The 23,732-nt window shown below is 36.6% G+C and overlaps 1 protein-coding gene across 2 annotated transcripts in view; it reads left to right on the top strand.

The window, feature by feature from the left end:
• Positions 1–7,087: 7,087 nt before the first annotated feature.
• METTL14 (methyltransferase like 14) overlaps positions 7,088–23,732 on the top strand; it is a 32,265-nt gene continuing 15,620 nt past the window's right edge. The window contains exons 1-7 of one of the 2 annotated variants that reach the window (XM_032633441.1): positions 7,088–7,334; positions 11,386–11,474; positions 15,274–15,361; positions 16,749–16,829; positions 17,195–17,282; positions 22,118–22,208; positions 23,419–23,560. In XM_032633441.1, coding sequence (XP_032489332.1) covers positions 7,269–7,334; positions 11,386–11,474; positions 15,274–15,361; positions 16,749–16,829; positions 17,195–17,282; positions 22,118–22,208; positions 23,419–23,560 — 645 coding nt within the window. In that variant the 5' untranslated portion in view covers positions 7,088–7,268. The remainder of the gene's footprint in view (positions 7,335–11,385; positions 11,475–15,273; positions 15,362–16,748; positions 16,830–17,194; positions 17,283–22,117; positions 22,209–23,418; positions 23,561–23,732) is intronic. The other variant, XM_032633442.1, reaches the window with a different exon arrangement.

Here is a 23,732-nt window from a genome sequence, read left to right as displayed (position 1 = left end):
AAAAATAAATGTTTTAAAACAATGAAAGAATTATTCAATAATGAAAAGTAGTCAAATAAAGATAAAGGAATAAAAAGCTCTCATCACATCACTCTTCAGTGGTATGCTAAAGGGTGGCATAATTTCTATTCATTTTTCAAGCCATTCTCCAAAAAGTTATTATTACTCTTTGATATGAAAAATTCATTGCTATGATTTCAGATTTCACATAGCAACTAGGCTTTAAAAATGATCACATGTCAAGTTTCCATGCAGTATGAAGAAAAATATCCATAGTTATCTTAAAAGAATATTAAAGTTTTAAAGGCTTAAACCCTTTCCAAATATCTGCATGAGGCCAGATTTTCTTCATATGCTTTAGCCAAAACAACATATGACAGAAAAATTAATGCAGGAAAAAAATATAAGAATCCAGCCATTCTTTAAGTCAGACATTAAACAATTTTTTTATAATGTAAAACAATGCCACTCTTCTCAAAAAAAATCTTTTGTTTTGGAAAATATAGTTATTTTTCATAAAATATATTGTTTATGCTAACATATAGTGAAATAGTTATTTAAAAATTCTTAAGTTTTTCTCAGTCTAATTTCTAATATTGTAAATAATGATTGATAAATCCTCACAAACATAAATTGAGCTCATTAAGGTCCTCAGTTTTAAGAGCGTAAAGGGGTCCTTGACCAAAATCTTTGAGAACCACTGAATTATTTCATTCCCTTTGAATTACAGTTGAGGAACCTGGGATACAAAATGGTTAGATCACTTGATCCAAGTCATAAAGCTAGTTCATCTTCATGGCTCCAGAATTTTAAAAGCCTACTTTACATTTATAAATAAAAATTCTACTTTTATAAATTAAATTATATTTGTTATTTTGCTGAATTCTATTACAACATTACTGCTAGTTATATTAAGGTGACTAAAAGACTCTTGACATTTTAAAATTCTTTTAAAAATTCTACACAATGCATTTTATGAAACTGTAGAATATATTTCAAGTTTCAGCTTCTTTGAAAATCCTTTCAGAATCAGACTTACATCTTGGATAAGTTGACAGTTTTTTTTCTATCCCTGCGTTCTATTATCGTGTTGAGTTCCACAGGGTTTCAAGTAAATGAATACTAATAATATCAGAAAGTTTTTTCATTTCAAAATAAAGAGTGTGTCTTCAATGTTCTAATTATGTAATAAACACACACATAAACTTTATAAAATTATAAGTTTATAAGATATATTTCACTGATTTTCTACTAAAGTTTTGAGGCTATCCTGAGATAACTGAGTCTTATTCTAAAAACACAACTTAAAATGATCCGAGACAATTTTTCAGCCTAGCTAAATTCCAAATTTATCGTTAGATTTAGTTGCAACACAATCCCCAAAATTAATTTAACAGATGTAATATAATCCCACTAGTATCTCTAAGAATGTGGCATGCTTTGAGGCATAACTCTTTTGATGCCATTGTGTAATAAATGTGCTGTTCCACACAAATATAGACACAAAATCATACAGTACTTAGAATAAATAGAAACTGTTTTACATAGCATCTTGATGAGGTAAGCTTGTGTTATATCCTTTTAACACAGCAAGACACTAAGCAGTAAAGACCTGTTCAGACTTGCCTAGCTTAAATCATAGAATTACTGGTGAAGTCAAAGGATAAAAATTTCCATGTTTTCTGAAACTTGTGAAACACAATAACAGTATCCTGTCTTGCAGTTAGAATCAAGATAAGTTTGAGTTATATATTGTTTTACATTTTAAATTTACTTCATGAAACATGAATAAAGGACATGACTTAGTGGTAGATAGCGTGAGTTGAAATTATCAGAAACCAGAACTCACCTTCTTTGTTTCTGTAATTAATTAGAAACATTATATTATAAATAGTCCCTTCTGAGGACATACTGAATCTACCAATAGTTGAATACTCAAAAAGAAAATTGAAATATTAAACATTTAATAAATAGTATTTGAATGACCCCTATGTGCTTGGTGTTTGAGATGTGGTGAATATGAAAGGGAAGGCCACTGTTCTGATAAAGGTAGGCCACTGCCCACCTTTAAGTGGGGGTAGATGAAGTAAACAAATAACTTCACCTGGTCAAGTGCAAAAAGATAATAATAGTGAAACAGAGTAATAACACAAAGTGATAAAAGAAACACAGGCTTCATTCAATAAGGCCATCAGTGAAGGCACCTTGGAGCAGTTGACTGTGGAGAGACCTAATGAGGAAAAGCTAGTCCTACAAACATTGGAAGAGGGACCTGTAGATGCTGGGGCCAAAAGTAGGATGAAGCTTGTTGTATTTGAGAGACAAACAGAAAAGAGTTTGGCTGCAGTTTAGGGCACTAGGGTGAGGTGCAGGAAGATCAGAGGTTCATATACCGGGGTGAGGTCAGAGATGGGCAGGCCAGATGAGGTAAGTTCTCATAGGCTGTAGCAGAATTTGGATTTTACTCTAAGCCTAATGGGAAACTTTTGGAGAATTTTAAGTTAAGGAATCACATGATCTAATTTACAGTTTTAAAATAGGGAAGGAAGGGAAGAAGGAAAATAAATTGAGTGATGATGGTGATTTGAACCTGGGAGATAGTTGTAAAAATGGAGAAAAAGTAGACATATTTAGGTTATATTTTAGAATTGTTTCTAACAGGATGTGCCAATGATTTGGACAAGGGAAGTGAGGGAGAGGATGCTTATTTCCATGCAAAAAAATGTTACCTATTACTTTATACCACAAGTACGATCCATAAAAATAAAATTTAGACTTCATCAAAATTAAAACTTTCACTTTGTGAAAGACTCTAAGAGGACAAAAAGACAAGCTACAGATTGGGAGAAAAAATTTGAAAACTGTGTATGCAACAAAGGACTAATATCTAGAACATACAAAGAACTCTTAAAACACAACAATAAAAAGCAAACAATCCAGTTAATAAATGGGTAAGAGACATGAAGAGATATTTCACCAGAAAAGGTATGTAATGGCAAATAAAGAAATAAAGTGATGTTCAATATCATTATTCATTAGGGAAGTGCAAATTAAAACCATGAGATGCTTTTAGTAACATCAGAAAGTTTTTTCATTTCAAAACAAGGAATGTGTCTGCAATGTTCTATGCTTCATCAAATTGCTATGTAAGCCACACGTGTGTGTGTGTATGTATATAAAATATCAGAATAGGTAAAATAATAAATGCACACAAGGATGTGGAGAAACTGGATCACTTACACATTGCTTGTGGGAATATAAAATGATACATATGCTCTGGAAAAGTCTGGCAGTTAAAAAAACAAAAACAAAAAAAGTAAACATGCAACTACCACATGACACAGTAATTGCACTCTAGGCATTTATCCCAAAGAAATGAAGATATATTCACACAGAAGTTCTCTTGGACAGCACTGCCCCAAACATTGAGGAGACATGTAAAAATTTTGAGCAGAGTTGGAAGTGATAAAATTATAATTTTCCACAAATCTCTAGGAAGAATCTGATAGGCTGGAAACTGGTAGTGAAATTAGGATATGAATCAGGATATGTATCATCAGAAGTTGTGTTTGCAGAAATGAAGAATGGTGTGTGTGTGTGTGTGTGTGTGTGTGTGTGTGTGTGTGTGTGTGTGAGGGTTGAGGTTAAGGGTGGAACTACAGGCACAGAGTAGATAAGGAGGCTGAAGAAGAGGTAGAGTGCTTTTTATTTAGGAAAATGGGTGGATACTGATCCCATTCACTGAAATAGGAAACACCTTAGGAGTAGAATTAAAAAATTATTTTTGAGAAGATGGGGGTGGCTGACAAATTCAGGTTATATCCATGTTAACTTTGAGATTGTGAAGGACACTCTAGTAAGATGGATAATAGGCAGTTGGATACATAGATTTGAAAGAGTCATTCTCAAGGAACTTAGGGGGAATGTATGGTCAGGCCACTCAAGATGGCTGTTCTCTTGCTCTCTGTGTGTCCCCTGCTCAACCAGCGCCTGCTGCATCTACAGCCTACTCACATGATTGACCTTCCTATGTACTTGCTCCAGGCCCCAGCTAGCCTTCTTATCAAAGGTGGGGAGGGGCATTCGCCTCTACTGGTTTCCTTGGTAACTAATGAGCCCACCTGACATCTATTTCCCCTGTAACTGGTAATCTCCCTCCCTTCCCCACAGCAAAGACGGCCACCTTGTTCTGCCTGCCCTCCACCGCACCCGGTGGGGTTTTGCTCCAGGACTTTGCTTCAGACGTGTAGTCTCCCCCATGCATTGATGTCTCTGTTGCTGACTCTGGGCTCTTTCTTAGTCTTGAAGCTGGGCAAGCACAAGACTTGTAGGCCTACGGGATGCAGCTCAACAGGGGAGATGCATTCATTGTTACGTGGATCTCTCATTACTTCCTCAAAATAAGTGCCTAGAAGTTAAATTGCTTTTTCAAAGAATATGAATTATATGTGGGGACTTTCTAAATTTCTTCTCCCTCTTCTCCCCACCACACACATTCCCTAGTGGTCCTTATGTTGCTGTGATGAACAAATGTTACTGATAGGCATGTACAGTACTCCACAGGTGTGGTCTGGTATTTTAAAATTCATTGGTTGGGAGACAGATTTCAGAGTTATAGCCCTTTCTTTGTGGAAACCGGGACAACCCTCTGCTGCATTCGAAAGACTTTGTAAATACTAAAGGTAGTTCACATTTGCATCTTCATCAGTACAGGTCCCAGGCAAGAAAACAGAAATCAAATAAGGAATTCTAAACAGACAGCATTTGCTATGGAGAAATGTTGACGGCTAAAAGAGCATAAAGGGGAAGGTGAGATTAAATCAGAAATTCCTAACTGCAGGAAGTGGCTACTAGTCCTAGAGCTGGTAGAACAGAGGGTGGAGGTGGTATTATCAGAGCCCAAGAGCAAATGCTCTTTTGGGGATGCCACGTGAGTGTAGGGAAAGGGAAAACAGGACCACCAAGGAGGGGTTGCTGCCGCTGGTGCTGGACTTTGTAAAGGGCACAGACACCGCCCTGGATACCAGAAACAGAGAGGAAGAGAACTAAGGAACAATAGCTTTCCCATGTTCCACCTTCTGATTTTCTGCCTGTGCAGAATTCTTACCAGAATCTTACAGGAAGCTGTCTGACAAGGAAAGCTGGGAACTACAGTTTGCAAACTCCCAGCCCAACCATCGTCACAGAGCAGAGTTCAGGTGAGTATGGGGCTTAAATACCACTAGCACCTGCACTACACTTTACCAGGAAAATTTTTTTTCCCTCCTTTAGGTAGTAAACTCCCTAAAGAAAAGCTGACTGATTTGGTTTTTGGTCTTTGATAGACTCAAGGGTCCATCACAGTGTCTGCCATATAAAATGCTCAATAAATATAATTTTTTTTTTTTGCGGTATGCGGGCCTCTCACTGTTGTGGCCTCTCATGTTGAGGAGCACAGGCTCCGGACGCGCAGGCTCGCGGCCATGGCTCACGGGCCCAGTCGCTCCGCGGCATGTGGGATCTTCCTGGACCAGGGCACGAACCCGTGTCCCCTGCATCGGCAGGTGGACTCTCAACCACTGCGCCACCAGGGAAGCCCTATAATAAATTTTTGAGTGAACAAAATGTCTATTCACATCACTGAAAAATGGTTCAAATCAGTACTCATCTTACCTGACTGGCAGGTGATGCAGCTGACTGTTAAAGAAACACACTTTAATTCATATGTACAAATTAGTATTGTCTTTTACAGTATAGGCCCCTTGGAAGTTAACATACTTTTTCAAACAGTGCTGCCATTACTCAAGGGATTTTTAGGACTCCTCTTTTGAAATTGCCTTTCAGAGCTAGTTCTTGAGAAAGACATGACAATTAGTAAGAGCCTAGTCTGCCCACTTTTGGCCTAGTCTGACCCACCTGCTTTTGATCTGGAGGATTTAATACTATTTTCAAAAATTAAATCCTCTCTCAAAGAACAGACTTGTTACTAATCTTGGTAAGTATGTGCCACAACTTCCAATTAAACTTGGGGCAACATGACGTCTTAGTCTACTTCTGCTACTTTGAATTTGGAATAAGATGACAAATATGGTGTATAATGGTAATAACTTGAGACTTTGGTCCTGGGAGGGAGGGAGGGAGGGAGACGCGAGGGGGAAGGGGTATGGGAACATATGTGTGTGTGTGACTGATTCACTTTGTTATGAAGCAGAAACTAGCACACCATTGTAAAGCAATTATACTCCAATAAAGATGTAAAAAAAAAAAAAACCAACTTTGGTCCTTGTTGCCTTCCTACGAAGAAAGGAGAATCATCACTGAGCCCCCCCGCCACAAGCATCAGTAGGCTATTTGTTTGCATATATCAGGGTTATTTCCAACTAAGACAAATGCACAAGCACAAAAAGGGCTCTAGTAGCCTCTGACCTCTAGGACATGAACCAAGACAAATTTTACTATCACCCTCCCACCTCTCTAAAGAATCCATAAAATGCATTATGGTAAAATAGGAAACTTCTCAAGGGCTAGTGAGTTGTGGAGAAGAGCACGGGCAGATGCAGTTGCCGTTCCCTGCCTCAAGTGGAAAGTAATAATAAAAAGCTTGATGAACACTTGCATGGTGGGATGTGTTTGGCTCTGTTTATTCTTTCAATCTTCACAACTCTGTGAGGTAGGCACTCTTATCCCTCCCATTTTACAAATGAGAAAACTAAAGGCTCACAGAGGTTGATTATCCAGACAAGGCCACTCAACTAGTAAACGACAGTCCAGGGTTCAAACCCCGAATTCTGACCCGCGTTAGTGCTTTCACGAAAAAACGGGTATCTGGCAATGATTAAAACGTCAGAACTGGCAACTGGGGGACTAACGGAAAAGGGAATCAACAAAACGGCCCACCACGTGGCAACAGTGCTGAAAGACCAAGGGAGCCTCAAGTCCCAGGAAGGGGAAAGTGAGGGGTCAGCGATTCGCCACCACAGCTCCAACAGCCCTAGCTCTGGACCGCCGAAGCCTCCACGGACGCCTCTGGCGCCGGCGTCGCAGGACCCTCATTGGGCCTCTTGTAGGCAGCGTCAAATCGCAGGCGTCCATAAGGAGGCGGGACTTCCGGGAGCGGTGGAGCCAAATTCCGGCCGCGCCGGAAACACCTATTGAGGAAAAAACACTGGGTACACGCTGCTAGAAGCTCCTGGAGAATTTTGTGTTCCACAGTCTCCGAAGAAAAATTGGGCGGGGGTCCGTCCGCTCGTTGCCAAGTTTTCGAGGCAGTGGAAAACAAGAGTTGGGACATGGACAGCCGCTTGCAGGAGATCCGGGAGCGGCAGAAGTTACGGCGACAGCTTCTCGCGCAGCAGGTCCGGGGCCCAGGGAGGGATCGCGAATGCGCGTGCGCGGCCGGCCTGTTACCTCCTCCTCCCTTTTCTGTCTCCTTACTGGCCACCGTGCAGTCCTTTCTGGTCCCGCGACCTTAATCCCTGCGCCCACCTACCCTCTTGTTCTCAACCCCCGGGGTACCCCGAATCTTTTCCTGTTTTACCTCGCGGTCATTGTGGTGCTGAACCGAACGCCACGCTTGGTCTTCAGCAACCGCTAGGGAATGGCCGCCGAGTGGTGCTCAATGATGAGAATACAGTGGTCTTTCTGTATAAGTTACCGCAGTTCACGCAAAGAAAAGTGACTTGTTATCCTCCAGAATTTCTGTTCACTTTTATTTATTTTTTTGCGGTACGCGGGCCTCTCACTGTTGTGGCCTCTCTCCCGTTGCGCAGCACAGGCTCTGGACGCGCAGGCTCAGCGGCCATGGCTCACGGGACCAGCCGCTCCGCGGCATGTGGGGTCTTCCCGGACCGGGGCACGAACCCGTGTCCCCTGCATCGGCAGGCGGACTCTCAACCACTGCGCCACCAGGGAAACCCCCCTCTGTTCACTTTTTAAATGGTCGTTTGTGTCTTGCCTTTCTTTGTAGTCAGCTCCCGATTCTTGAGATTGGGGCTTCATTGTGGGTCAGGTTTACGGTATTTTCTCTGGGATAGTGACTAACGACTGCATTGGTAGAAGCCTGAGTGTAAATTTTAGATTCTGCATGATGCGTATTGCTGTCGACCCTGCCGTGTACGGTATCCTCGTCCTTACTCGCAGCTAATGTTTGAATTCTTAATCTGTATCGATCACAGCAAATCTCTGAAATAGGTAATACTGTCTTCACTTATCGGATAATGAAACATTGGCTCCAGAGGTTAATTTTTGCCCCGGCTCCTTCACCTCTGGGCAAGAAAGTTAAACCCAGGTTTGTCTCTCCAGATCTTGGTCTCACTCCTTCTTGTGTATGAATAAGTTAACGCTTGATTAGTAGAGTACACATGCAGAAAACGCAGATGCACACCTCTGCTTAATTAAAGTTAGAGGCTGTGTTTTACTTTCTACCACTCAGACCGGTAAAAGAGATGGGGATTTGCTCACAGGTTTTGATGGGGCATCTTACTGTTATTTTTTTCAGTAATAAGTTTTCGTTTTAGTACACGGAAATCTGAGACCTATCCTCTTTTATGATTGGATGAAAAGATTTATGGTACAGTGTTAAAAGTGTGGGCGTTTAGGGAGTTCCCTGGTGGTCCAGTGGTTAGGACTCAGCGCTTTCACTGCTGTGGCCGGGGTTCAATCCGTGGTTGGCAACTAAGATCCCACAAACGCGTGGCCAAAAACAAAGGGGGCGTTTGGAATCAGATCTGTTACTGGCATAGTGATTTTGGACAAATCAGGTATCTTTTCCAAGCCTTCCTTTTCCCAGTTTCTATTATGTTATCTTCAAAAATGTTCAGCAGCTCTTTGTTACCACCAAGATTCTTACTCTTTAGTTTTGAATTCAGACGTCTGTTTGACTGAAAATAGTCGTAAACAGTGATTGGTTGAGTGTCTTACTATGTGCCAGGAGCTTTTGTAGACATTGGCAATTCAGCTATGAATAATAATAGGTGGTCCTACCCTCAGAGAGCTTACATACTGCACAGAATTTAATAATGGCTGCCATTTATTAAGTCCTTTCTGTGTGTCAAGACTCTGCCAAGCTTGTACATACATTATATTTGATCATACCAGTCAGATGCTATCTGTGTCTTATAGATGAAGAAAATAAAGCTCAGGAAATTTGTTACATGCTGAAGGCCACAAATCTTTTACATTTGCAAGCTGCAGTTTTAGGCCTTTGCAATACACCTGGCTGCCTCCTAGTACAGTTGGATAGGAACCTTTCCACCTAAGTAAGGATGTACAATATAATCAATGACAGACTTCCACTTTAGCAGCCTTTCTTTCACTTACTTTTCTCTGTATGAACAAGACAGACTGGTTTATTACTCTCCAGAACGTGATTTGTGCAGTACATACTTTATGATTTTTAAAAGTTGTCCTTTCTTTCTGATTTCTGTCTGTCCTCTGTGACAGCCCAGGTCAGAATTTTGTGATGAAACCTATTGTGATCTCCCTGGCTTAGACTCTTCTTCCTCTGAGCATCCATTTTCCTTACTGTTGGGCCCACTACTGTATATTATTAACCATCATACAGAATATAAACAGTTTGCGTGCAGCGTCTTTGCATTTAATCCCTGTTGACTTAATCTTCTATCCTAACTTTGTTTCTTGCCCTAAGTAAGTTTTTAATAAATTTTTGTTGATTGATGATCTGTCAGAGTAGAGCACAACTCAAGTGTGTATAATTTGCTTGACTGACTTGGCTGCTGGATAAAGATATCGGATGCAGTATATAGGCCCAGACCACGATTGTGGCAATTGATGCTATCATCAACGGTTTACACCTGTTTTTATTTAACTTGTAGCTTTGTTTCAAAAAATTATACATGCTTTCAAATGATTCCAAATTGTCATAGTTATTCAAATAATGTATTTAGTGCTACCACAATGGGAAGTCTATTACTCCAGTCATTCCACAATTTTTAAAAAATGTTGGAGCATGAGAAGACAATTATATATGTAAGCACAATTTGATTTAAAGCATTCCTCTTGTAAAACATTGTATTCTAATTTACACCTTGGTAGAAAATCTCATTGGTTCATTCACATATTTATAAGCATGTACTATAAGTCAGATGTTATAGTAGCTGCTGAACATACAGATATCAACAGGACAGAGTTCTTCCCCTCAGTGAGCTAACATTTCAGTGGGGGAGAAGTAAACAAAAGTAAACTGATAAAGTAATTGAATTGTACAAATAAAAAATTGGAAGTTGTGATAGCGACTGTGAAACAAATAAAACAAAAAGGGTGTATTAAGTGCTATGATCGGAATGAGGAAATGAGGAGGTAAAAATAATGGAAAGGAGGCTACCTATTCTGTATATAGTGTTCATGGAAGGACCCTCAGAAGAAATGTACTCATCTGAGATTTGAAGGGAGTCCGACTCAGTCTTGGGAAGAAGGTTATAAAGCATTCCACCTATGGGAATAAATGTGTTTTCTGACTAAAGAGAATAGGGGTCAGGAAGATTTTATGGAAGAGTTAAAATATCAGGAACAGTTGATATATTGGAAGAGATTTATCATTGGGGAAACCTTAGGGCAGTCATGAAGTGGGTAGTCTAAAGAGGCAGTGGTAATTGTTTAAGATCAAGGCTGGGGACTTGCAGCTCTAATATTGTAGTGTGCCTTCTCACCTTTCTTGAGCTAAGGGATTATTTAATGCAGATTTCCTCATGCCCTTCGTGTGCTTAAAAATATTAAGTGGTTCCTCATGGCCTGTAAATTGCATTCTATACTTCTTGGTTTGGCTTTTAAAGTTTTCCATGAATTGATCCCACACTATGTAGCCAGGCCTATTTCAACTAGTGATTTGTTTACATTTGTTGTATTTTGCAAAATTTCCCGAACTGCCAACCCGAATTTGCATCACTATTTTTCAGGTTTTTGTAAAAGTTTAGTATTGTGCCTATAATCATTATAAAGACTTGGCTTGAATAAAACTAAAAAGGTATTTATTACGGCATGGAATAAATAAGGTACAATACGTGAGCTGATGGATGCAGAGTGTTTAACAGTACATATCACACTATAAACACTATGTTAGCTGCTTTTTTTGTTGTTTTGTTATTGCTACTGCTGCTAAATTGTGTTTTATTATTTGCTTTAAAAGTAGAGGATTGGCTCAAGTTAATTGTAATTTCAAAATAACTGAAAGCATAAAATACTTTTCAGCTGGCAAAATCATTCTTAATTAACATGGTTTTTGCTCCAAGGTGTTTTCTGTTTTTCCTGCAAGGTAATTTGTCCATTTGCCTGCTGCAGTAGTTATGGGTTTTTTTTTTTTAATACTTGATGTATTAAATGCTGCTACAAATGACTAGGAAGGCTATTCAGTACACTGTCATCTAATTTTTGGTTTTTGCCTTTTCTCAGTTGGGAGCTGAAAGTGCTGACAGTATTGGTGCTGTGTTAAATAGCAAAGATGAGCAGAGAGAAATTGCTGAAACAAGAGAAACTTGCAGGTCAGTTGAATATTTTTTTAGTGACATGTTAGTATTTGTGAAAGGATCACTGTTTTAATAAACAGTGATCCTAGGTATGAAGTGTGTTGTTATAAGTATCAGCATACAGATTTAGGAAACATTGGTTTTTATTGTTAGCTCATGAATTATGAAATACTTATTATCTGAATACAGTAAGTTTTCATTTATAAAGTAGTTAGAAAATGGAATGTTAGGCTAGGAGTTAGCTTATATACCATATATAATTTTATTTAAAAAATCCTTATTAAAAAAAAACACACTTTGCCCTAAAAGTGGTATTGACTTGATAGTTCATAAAGCATTTAGAATTTTTCAGTATTGTAGTTATCAGTTTTTTTTTATTGGAGTATAATTATTTCACAATGTTGTGTTAATTTCTGCTGTACAGTGAAGTGAATCAGCTATATGTATACATATATCCCCTCCCTCTTGGATCTCCCTCCTACCCCCTGCTATCCCACCCATCTAGGTCATCACAGAGCACCAAGCTGAACTCCCTGTGCTATACAGCAGGTTCCCACTAGCTATTTTACACATGGTGGTGAATATATGTCAGTCCTACTCTCCCAGTTCATCCCACCCTCCCCTTCCCTCTGCCCCCTGTGTCCACTCATCTGTTCTCTACTACTTTGTCTCTATTCCTGCCCTGCAAATAGGTTCATCTGTACCATTTTCTAGATTTCACATATATGTGTTAATATATGATATTTGTTTTTCTCTTTCTGACTTACTTCACTCTGTATGACAGACTCTAAGTCGACCCACATCTCTGCAAGTGACCCAATTTCGTTCCTTTTTATGGCTGAGTAATATTCCATTGTATACATATACCACATCTTCTTTATCCATTCCTCTGTCGTTGGACATTTAGGTTGCTTCCATGTCCTGGCTATTGTAAATAGTGCTGTAATGAACATTGGGGTACATGTGTCTTTTTGAATTATGGTTTTCTCAGGGTATATGCCCAGTAGTGGGATTGCTGGGTCATATGGTAGTTCTATTTGTAGTTTTTTAATGAATGTCCATACTGTTCTCCATAGTGGCTGTATCAAATTACATTTCTACCAACAGTGCCAGAGGGTTCCCTTTTCTCCACACCCTCTCCAGCATTTACTGTTCATAGGTTTTTTTGATGGTGACCTTTCTGACTGGTGTGAGGTGATACCTCATTGTTGTTTTGATTTGCATTTCTCTAATAATTAGTGATGCTGAGCATCTTTTCATGTGCCTCTTGGCCACCTGTATGTCTTCTTTGGTGAAATGTCTATTTAGGTCTTCCACCCATTTTTCGATTGGGTTATCTGTTTTTTTGATATTGAGCTGCATGAGCTGTTTGTATATTTTGGAGATTAATCCTTTGTCAGTTGCTTCATTTGCAAATATTTTCTCCCATTCTGAGGGTTGTCTTTTCATCTTGTTTATGGTTTCCTTTGCTGTGCAAAAGCTTTAAAGTTTCATTAGGTCCCATTTGTCCGTTTTTATTTTTATTACTCTAGGAGGTGGGTCAAAAAAGATTTTGCTGTGATTTATGTCAAAGAGTGTTTTTCCTACATTTTCCTCTAAGAGTTTTTTGGTGTCCGGTCTTACATTTAGGTCTTTAATCCATTTTGAGTTTATTTTTGTGTGTGGTGTTAGGTAGTGTTCTGATTTCATTCTTTTATATGTAGCTGTCCAGTTTTCCCAGCACCACTTAGTGAAGAGGCTGACTTTTCTCCATTGTATATTCTTGCCTCCTTTATCAAAGATAAGGTGACCATAGGTGTGGGGGGTTTATCTCTGGGCTTTATATCCTGTTCCACTGATCTATATTTCTTTTTTTGTGTCAGTACCATACTGTCTTGATTACTATAGCTTTGTAGTAGAGTCTGAAGTTGGGAGCCTGGTTCCTCCAGCTCTGTTTTTCTTTCTCAATATTGCTTTGGCTGTATGGCGCCATTTCTGTTTCCATATAAATTGTAAAATTCTTTGTTTTGATTCTGTGAAAAATGCCTTTAGTAATTTGATAGGGATTGCATTGAATCTGTAGATTGCTTTGGGCAATATAGTCATTTTCACAATATTGATTCTTCAGATACAAGAACATGGTATATCTCTCCATCTGTTAGTGTCATATTTGTTTTCTTTCATCAGTGTTTTATAGTTTTCTGAGTACAGGTCTTTTGCCTCATTAGGTAGGTTTATTCCTAGGTATTTTATTCTTTTTGTTGCATTGGTAAATGGGATTGTTCCCTTAATTTATTTTTCTTATCTCCTGTAGTTAGTGTATAGGAATGCAAGAGATTTCTGTGCATTAATTTGGTATCCTGTACCAAATTCATTGATTAGCTCTAGCAGTTTTCTGGTGGCATCTGTAGGATTTTTCTGTGTGTATCATGTCATCTGCAAGCAGCAATGGCTTTACTTCTTCTTTTCCAATTTGTATTCCTTTTTTAAAAAAAATATTTATTTTTCACTGTGTTGGGTCTTTGTTGCTGTGCACAGGCTTTCTCTAGTTGCAGCGAGCAGGGGCTACTCTTCATTGCGGTGAGCGGGCTTCTCATTGCGGTGGCTTCTCTTGTTGCGGAGCATGGGCTCTAGGCATGTGGGCTTCATTAGTTGCGGCTCGTGGGCTCTAGAGCGCAGGCTCAGTAGTTGTGGCACATGGGCCTAGTTGCTCTGCGGCATGTGGGATCTTCCCGGCCCAGGGCTCGAACCCGTGTCCCCTGCATTGGCAGGTGGATTCTTAACCACTGTGCCACCAGGGAAGTCCTTCCAATTTGTATTCCTTTTATTTCTTTTTCTTTTCTGATTGCCGTGGCTAGGACTTCCACAACTATGTTGAGTAATAGTGGTGAGAGTGGACATCCTTGTCTTGTTCCTGATCTTAGAGGAAATGCTTTCAGCTTTTCACCATTGAGAATGATGTTTGTTGTGGGTTTGTCATATATGTCCTTTATTATGTTGAGGTAGGTGCCCTATATGCCCATTTTCTGGAGAGTTTTTATCTTAAATGGGTGTTAATTTTGTCAAATTTTTGTCGAAGTTTTTCTGCATCTATTGAGATGATCATATGGTTTTTATTCTTTAATTTGTTGATATGGTGTATCACATTGATTGATTTGCATATATTGAAGAATCCTTGCATTACTGGGATAAATCCCACTTGATCATGGTGTATGATCCTTTTAATAGAGATTAATAGAGTTTCGGAGTGTTCCTCTGTCTGTAGTTTTTGGAAGAGCTTGAGAAGGATAGGTGTTAGCTCGTCTCTAAATGTTTGATAGAATTCACCTGTGAAGTCATCTGTTCCTGGACTTTTGTTTGATGGAAGATTTTTAATTACAGTTTCAATTTTATTACTTGTGATTGGTCTGTTTATATTTTCTGTTTCTTCCTGGTTCAGTCTGGGAATTTTTTACCTTTCTAAAAATGTGTCCATTTCTTCCGGGTTGTCCATTTTATTGGCATATAGTTGCTTGTAGTAGTCTTTTATGATCCTTTATAGAACATCAGTTTTGCTCAAGACACATTAGAATGATACATAATGTAGAAGTTTCTTTTTGCCATGCATACCTTATAAAAGCTTAGTTTCTTATTTGTTTGCTTTCTCAAAAAAAAAGTACAGATTATTCGTCAGGTTGTGTTACTTTTAAGATTTATAAACTGGGTGAATAGATACTGTTTAGTCAGGAAAAATTTGCCTTGTTCTGTTTTTATAACCGGTTCTTTAATATTATTAATGGACACATTTATACATCTTGTATGTATTTGTGAGTGATATTTCAGTTTTAATTTTCAGGGCTTCCTATGATACCTCTGCTCCAAATGCAAAACGTAAGTATCAGGATGAAGGAGAGACAGATGAAGACAAAATGGAAGAATATAAGGCAAGTAGAGAATGGGACAATTTTATGGTCAAGAAGAAAATAAGTCCTTACAATCCGTAGAGTCTTACCCAGGAAAACAAAATTTGACAAGCTGAATTTTGACAGAATACTGAATAATTGTTGATGTAATTAGGTAAATTTAAGACATTTATATCAGTTTAACACACGAAGTATGTGGATTAAATTAGGTGATGTATATGAAGCACTTAGCATAATGCCTAGTAAGCACTAGGCAATAGCATTCTTAAATAAGAGTAAGGAGGTAGATGTATCAGAAACTTTGGATAATTCAATCATATTTCGAGAGGCTACAATACTGTCTTCTTTGAGTTGCATTATTCCATGTTAACAATATAGGGTAGTACAATTAAAATATTTAGAGAACTCATGGGCTAGACAGCAGTGTAGAACCATTTCTGACAGAGGCCCAAGGCAAAAACCCAGCTTCTCAACTTGTAATTACAATATGTAGTTGAAAAGAAAGTTAAGGACAAAAAAACCTACCTCCATTTTTTTCAAATTAATTGTCATACAGCTATATTCAATAGAGAAGAGAATAGTTTCAGTAAATCTTTAGGTATAATTATCTAATTTCATAGATATTCTCTTGTGTATTGGTTGCATTTGATATATCCTCTTATATAACTTAACTATTTGTGATTATATTAGGTCAAACCATATACAGTTTCTCATATTTTAACATTTTTGACTTATAAAATAGCAGTTTCGTATGGTTTGATCTAGTAGTAATAAAATTGCCCCATTGGTGGTCATATCTTTCATGATTTGAGCTAAATTCTAATATTTAAGGTATTATATCAGAGATAAATAATCCTAGATAACTTAGTCAACAAAATTAGTAGTTATAGACAATTATTACTGAAAAGAGTGAAAAAGAAATATTTATTTTATATATTATAAGCATAACTAGTTACAGCTAATGATGAGAAAGCAAAAACTTCAAGTTTTTTTTAGATTAAAAAAAATTTTTTTTAATTTGTATTTTATATATTTATTTATTTGGCTGCATCAGGCCTTAGTTGTGGCATGTGGGCTCTTCATTGCCATCTGTGGGCTTCTCTCTAGCTGTCGGCCGCGTGCATGGGCTTACTTGCCCCGCGGCACGTGGGATCTTAGTTCCCCCACGGCATGTGGGATCTTAGTTCCCTGACCAGGGATCCAACCCGTGTCCCCTGTGTTGGAAGGCAGATTCTTAACCACTGGACCACCAGGGAAGTCCTGACTTCAATATTTGACTTTTAACAGTAATTTGAAAACTTTATTGTGTCTTAGGGAAAGAAAATATTTATATGAGTCTTAATACTCGAGATACCATAATATGTAAGATACTCCTCTTATATATAAAATGTATACTTCCTTTTCCAAGGATGAATTAGAACTGCAACAGGAGGAAGAGAATTTGCCATATGAAGAAGAGATTTACAAAGATTCTAGTACTTTTCTTAAGGTAAAAAAATAATTTTCACGTCCATAAGTTCACATTTCAGCTCTATGCCTAAAAAGATTTTAAATACTTATTTGTTTTCAAGATTTTTTCAGTTATTGAGGGATCATTATTATAAAATAAAGGTCATTTAAAATTATTCATGAAATATTCTTCTGATGCTTGCCCATTTAGGATGAGATAATGCTTTATTAATGTCTGTAGATACTGAATTATAATACTATTATTTTAATAGTGATGTTTTCTGTTTTTTTTTAATGTCAATTAACTTATATTTTGTATGGCCTCATAATAAAAAATAAAGTACAGAGTTAGTGTATCTGCCCTCAGAGCGAATGCTGTTTATTTAATTTTGATGTTTTCTTTAGGGAACACAGAGTTTAAATCCGCATAATGATTACTGCCAACATTTTGTAGACACCGGACATAGACCTCAAAATTTCATCAGAGATGTAGGTATGTCAGATTTGTTGGGAATATGCTATTGCTAGCTGTTGATTACATGCATGTAGTTTATCCATTTTGTGGTTTATTTCTAACAAAATTATTTTTCCTGGCTTGGCTTCCCCTTTCCATTCTTAGTACTTCTAGTACACTCTCTTTTTCCATCAAGCAGTGTTACTTTTTTCCTTCCTCCTTCCATCTTTCCTTCATTTTGGTTCTGTAACTATCCCTCATTTTTATTTTGCCTTCATTCACTCCTTCGATGCTCTTCCTTTCTTAATGTAACTCTGATTCTCTGACTTATATTATTTTCCTTTTGTCTAAAGAATTTCTTTTAACATTTCTTGCAAGGCAGGCCTGTTGGCAACAAATCCCCTCAATTTTTGTTTGCCTGAGAAAGTCTTTATTTTTCCTTTACTTTTGAAAGATTAATTTTGCAAAGTACAGAATTCTAGATTGGTGTTTTCTTTCTTTCAACACTTTAAGTATTTTACTTCACCCTGTTCTTGCTTGTTTCTGAGAAGTTGGGTATAGTTCTTAACTTTGTTCCTCAATAGGTTTGGTGTTTTTTTTTCTGGTTTCTTTCAGAATTTTTTCGTTAGCTTTGATTTTCTGTAGTTTGAAAATGATATGTGTAGGTATAGCTGGGTTTTGTTTGCTTTGGGGTTTTTTTTGCATTTATCCTCTTTGGTACTCTCTGAGCTTCCTGTGTCTGGGGTTTGATGTCTGACATTATTTTGGGAAAATTCTCAGTCATTATTATTTCAAATATTTCTTGTGTTCCTCTTTCTGTTTTTTCTCCTTCTTATATTTCCATTACTCATGTTACCTTTTGTAGTTGTCCCACATTCCTTAGATAGTCTGGCTTTCTTTTTCCAATTTTTGTTCTATTTACTTTTCAGTTTTTGAGGTTTCTATTGAGATATCGTCAAGCTCAGAATCTTTTCTAAGCTGTGTCCAGTCTACCGATAAGCTTACCAAAGGCATTATCCCTACATTTTTAAAAACAGCTTGACTGAGAGAATTCATGTACCATACAGTGCACCCATTTAAAGAATATAATTGAGTTTTTTAAGAATATTTATAGATTTGTGCAACAATTGCCACAGTCTAATTTTAGAACTTTTTTAAAAAATTGAGGTATCGTTGATTTACAATATTATATAAGTTTTAGGTGTACAAATAGTGGTTTACAATTTTTAAAGATTATATTTCATTTATAGTTATTATAAAATATTGGCTGTATTTTCTCTGCTGTACAATATATCCTTGTAGCTTATTTATTATATGCATAGAAGTTTGTACTTCTTAATCCCCCTCCCCCCTATTTTGCTCTCCCTACTTCCTTCTCCCCGCGGTAACCACTAGATTGTTCTCTTTATCTGTGAGTCTGTTTCTTTTTTGTTATATTCACTAGTTTTATTTTTTAGATTCCACGTATAAGTGATAATATACAGTATTTGTCTTTCTCTGTCTGACTTATTTCACTAAGCATAATACCCTCCAATCCATCCATGTTGTTGCAAAAGGCAAAATTTCACATTTTTCTTATGGCTGAGTAATAAGTGTGTGTGTGTGTGTATGTGGTGTGTACACCACATTGTGTGTGTGTGTGTGTGTGTGTGTGTGTGTGTGTGTGTGTATGGCACATTGTCTTTATCCATTTACCTTTGCTGGACGCTTAGGTTGCTTCCATTTCTGGCTATTGTAAATAATGCCTGCTAAGAACACTGGGGTGCGTGTATCTTTTTGAATTAGTGTTTTCATTTTCTTCAGATATATACCCAGAAATGGACGTTGCTGGATCATGTTGTAGTTCTATTTTTAGATTTTTGAGAAACCTCCATACTGTTTTCCACAATGGCTGCACTGATTTACATTCCTACCAACAGTGTACAAGTCCCCTTTCTCCACATCCTTAGAACATTTTCATCTCCCCTAAGGAAATTCAGTACTCATTAGCAGTCAATTCCCATTCCTTCTCCCACAGTTGCCCCTCAGCCTTAAGTAATCATTAATTGACTATTGTCTATCAGTTTGCCTATTCTAGACATTTCATATAATTGGACTCATACAACATGTGATATTTCGTGACTGGGCTTTTTTCACTTAACATAATGTTTTCAGGGGCCATTGATGTTGCAGCATATTATCAGTACTTCATTTCTTTTTATTGCCAAATATTCCATTGTATGTACATACCACATTTCATTTATTCATTTGTGTTGTTTCCACTTTTTGATTGTTATAAACTCTGCTGCTATGAATATTCATGTAAAGTTTTTGTGTAAATGTATGCTTTCATTTCTCTTCGGTATATACCTGGGAGTGGAATTGCTGTGTCATGTGGTAATTCTATGTTTAACTTTTTGAGGAACTGCCCAAATGTTTTTCAGAGCAGTTGTACCATTTACATTCCTACCAACAATATGTGAGGCTTCCAGTTTCTTACCAACCTTGACATTTTATTATCTGTCTTTTTTTTTTTATCTGTCTTTTTAATTATAGCAGTCCTAGTGGTATAAAGTAGTATTTCATTGTGGTTTTTGATCTACATTGCCCTTAGTGACTAATGATATTAAGAATCTTTTCCTATGCATATTTTTCCACTTAAATTTAGAGGTGTCTAAACCCTGCCTTATTTTTTTTAATTGGTAATTTGTCTTTTTATTATTACATTGTAAGAGTTCTTCATATATTCTCAGTACAAGTCCCCTTATCAGATGTATGATCTGCAAATATTTTCCCCCATTTCTGTGGGTTGTCTTTCTTTTGGCCACACTGCGGCTTGCAGGATCTTAGCTCCCCGACCAGAGATTGAACCCATGCCCTTGGCAGTGAGAGCGCAGAGTCCTAACCACCGGACCGCCAGGGAATTCCCGTCTTTACACTTCTTGTTGGTACCATTTGCAACACAAAAATTTTAATTTTGATGTAATCCAATTTATTTTTTCCTTTCTTGTTTGTAAGCAACATGTAGAAACTGATTTTAATGTTTTCACAAAATTTAGATGTAGCACAAAAAGTTATGATAATGGTAAGTGAAATAGGCCAGTCATAGGATGACAATATGCATGCCACTTACAGAGGTACCTAAAATAGTATGTGTACATAAATACATACAGTTTATGAGGTACCTGGAGTAGTCAGTCTCATAGAAGCAGAGAATGCAGGAGTTGATTGTCAGGGTCTAGAGAGAGAGGAAAATGGGGAGTTGTTGTTCAATTGGTATAAATTTCAGTTATGCCAAGATAAATTTTTTCTGTAGATCTGTCTGTGTAGCAAATTGTCTGTAGTCAGCAGTACTGTTGACTATAGTCAGCAATACTTAAAAAATTTAAGAGGGTAGATTTCATCTTACTTAAGTGTTCTACCACACACACATACACATGCACACACAACTAAAACCAGAGGAACACAAAGAAACTTTTGGAGGTTATTGATATGTCTTACCTTGATTGTGGTGATGGTTTCACAGGTGTATGCATATGTTCAAACTCATCGAATTGCATACGTTAAATATAGGTTTAATATATAAGGTTTTTATTTATCAATTATACTTGCAAAAGCTGTTTTTCTCCTCAAAGTTATGATAAGTTATATTGATATAACCAGATTTCATTATCAGACTTTCTGCTTTTAAGATACTTATTTCTCCAAGGCAAAGAAAATGTACTTAGGAAACTACTATGGATTGAGAAAAAGGTGTACCTGTTTTGTAGATGATTGAGAGCTGACTGTATTGTGATTGAAACCTGACTGTACTAAAATCTTCAAACTTGTTTCATTTGAAATTTGATCTGTAACCACTGATTGAGGAGGCTTTATAAAATCTTTCACTTTTTTACTCTTTGATATTAAAGTTATTAAAATGTACTTCTGGTTTTCAACTTAAGATGTTTATATAATTTATATTGTCATGAATATGCTTCTTGTAGGGAAGAAAGAAAAAACAAAATAAAAACTTTTAGGAATCTTTGATATTCAAGCCCTACTTACTCCTACAGTTGTTTAAACAGTTATTATGTTGTTTTACCTAAAATCTCTTCTGAGGCTCAGAGATTTAAATATTTTTGAGGACATGGGAACAAGTCTCCTGTTTTTAACCTTTATGGAACTTGGAGATGTTTTTCAAGGTCCTAAGCTTGAAAATGTATCTGAGGATTTGGTTTATAATAATGTGGAGTGAGATCTTTAAAACTATAAATATTGATATAGGAAATATTCTTAGAGAAAGTGACTTATCTTGGAATTGGTAGTACAATTTAGATAAGTAATCAGAGTGAAGGAGGTGTGCACTAATGACTGTTAGGGACTCATTATCTTTTTAACTAGATTTGTTCTGGGATTGTGTCCATAAAGTGTAGCCACTTAATTTAAGATCATCAGTAGTAAAGAAGAGAAATCCTCATTTTCTCTGCTTTGGATAACTGTCTAAGAAACTAAGTAAAAATTTTAACAATCACTAGATTCTTTGGGAGAAAGACTTTTTTGAGTAAAAAGAAAATGCAAAAAGCATGATTGAAAGAAAAATTTTTCCTGAGAACAGAATGGCAAAATTTGATGCTATAAGCAGGTTAGTTAATTTAATAAATTTGAGAAATTAAATGGTTAATTGACTTGATCTGGGCTTTAGAACATCTGGGAGTTTGCCTGCCTGTGGAATTAGGGTCATTAGGTATATAAAATGTATATATGAATTGTTTAAAAGTCCTCAGACTTTTTTAAAAGGATATGAGGATGAAGAGGCAGTTGTGTATTGTTTTGTTCTGAGCAGGCTCGTCACGTTTGAATGCATTGATACTCATTTGTATTGAAATTTGGAATTTACTATGTTTCCTCTTCAGGTTTGGCTGACAGATTTGAAGAATACCCTAAACTGAGGGAGCTCATCAGGCTGAAGGATGAGTTAATAGCTAAATCTAACACTCCTCCTATGTAAGTGGGGTTTTTTGTTCCCAACTCAGGCTTAAAATATTAGTCTTTTCAAACCCCTTTTCTGTTTGAAAAAAATTCACTATCTTTGTAAGGTTAACACATTCTCTTTCTTCTGTATAGTAAAATATATTAGTTTGAAACTCCAGTGCTGAGTACACAGTAGGATCTCATTTAATTTATTTTCAGTTTTCTAGACAATTTACTTTAAATTACTAATTTAAATTTTTTTCTTAGAAAATCATATTTGTTGTATTCCTGATTATCTTTAAATGTTTTTAAATGACTGTTCTTCTCAAAAATTATTTATTGAAGAAAGTTAGAAAACTTAGAGAGGGAAAGTAAGAAAATGAAAGTTAATTATAACTCAGCAACCAGAGATGCTATTAACATTTTGGAATACAAAAATTCATTTTAACCTTTGCTAAACAGACTAATGCTGCCCTAAAAAAATGTGTTTAAGGTCTTTGAAATTGGAGACTCTCTTTATTTCACATTTAGCTTACTTTGAACATTTTGTACATTTAACAGTTTGCTAAAATGTGTACTGTTAATGATTAGAAGAACCACAAAGACGTCTGAGTTTGTGGCAAAAATTTTAGCAGACTAATATTCATCCTGTTTAAAAACACTCTTACATTTAAAGTATTTTATATTTATATTTAAAATACTTTCATACTATGTGGAAATAACCATTAAGTAAAGGCTAGTAGTAATTTATACTAAGTAGCTAGAAAAAACTGTTAAACAATATTACTAAGGCACAAACTAAGGAAAGAAAATTATGTCCATTTTTAGAAACTTTTTTAGAGGGAGGAATTTAAAACTTACTAACAAATAGTTTTTCTAACTTAACGATTGTGGAAAAAGTAATATGGTATTCTTTGGAATATTAAGATGATAATGGAAAGGGGCTCAGACACTCATCTGAGTATGGATTTTCAATATAAGAAATGAGAGAAGTTTGTATTTTGGATGTTTGTGTGGGACTGTGATTTTACTTTGTGGTGTGAGTGTATCCATGTCCTCTGGAAGAGCACTGGTAGATGGTTTACTGTCTGTACTGAGGAAGGATACTCCTCCATAAAAAGGTATTCAGTAATTAGCTTATGGTGACTTTGTAAATAGTGTTTAGGAAATATTTAAGAAATTTCTTTCATTACCACTGTAAAGTATTTGAAAATCTCTTACATTTTATGCTTTAATCAAATAGGTACTTACAGGCAGATATAGAAGCCTTTGACATCAGAGAACTAACACCCAAATTTGATGTGATTCTTCTTGAACCCCCTTTAGAAGAATATTACAGAGAGACTGGCATCACTGCTAATGAAAAATGCTGGACTTGGGATGATGTATGATCAAACTTTCTACATTGTAATGAATTATTTATTTTTCAAATAAATATATGTCTGATCAGAAAGTAATATTATAAATATCCCTACTTTTTTAGGAATTGTAAATATAGATTTATAGTATATATTATGGATGAAGGTCTAAGGTACATTAACAAATATTATTATATCT

Source organism: Phocoena sinus, chromosome 5 (assembly GCF_008692025.1).
Source record: "Phocoena sinus isolate mPhoSin1 chromosome 5, mPhoSin1.pri, whole genome shotgun sequence".
In the NCBI taxonomy this organism is placed as follows: Eukaryota; Metazoa; Chordata; class Mammalia; order Artiodactyla; family Phocoenidae; genus Phocoena; species Phocoena sinus.
The sequence above is the reverse complement of the archived record's forward strand: the minus strand, read 5'-3'. Positions and strand labels throughout refer to the sequence as shown.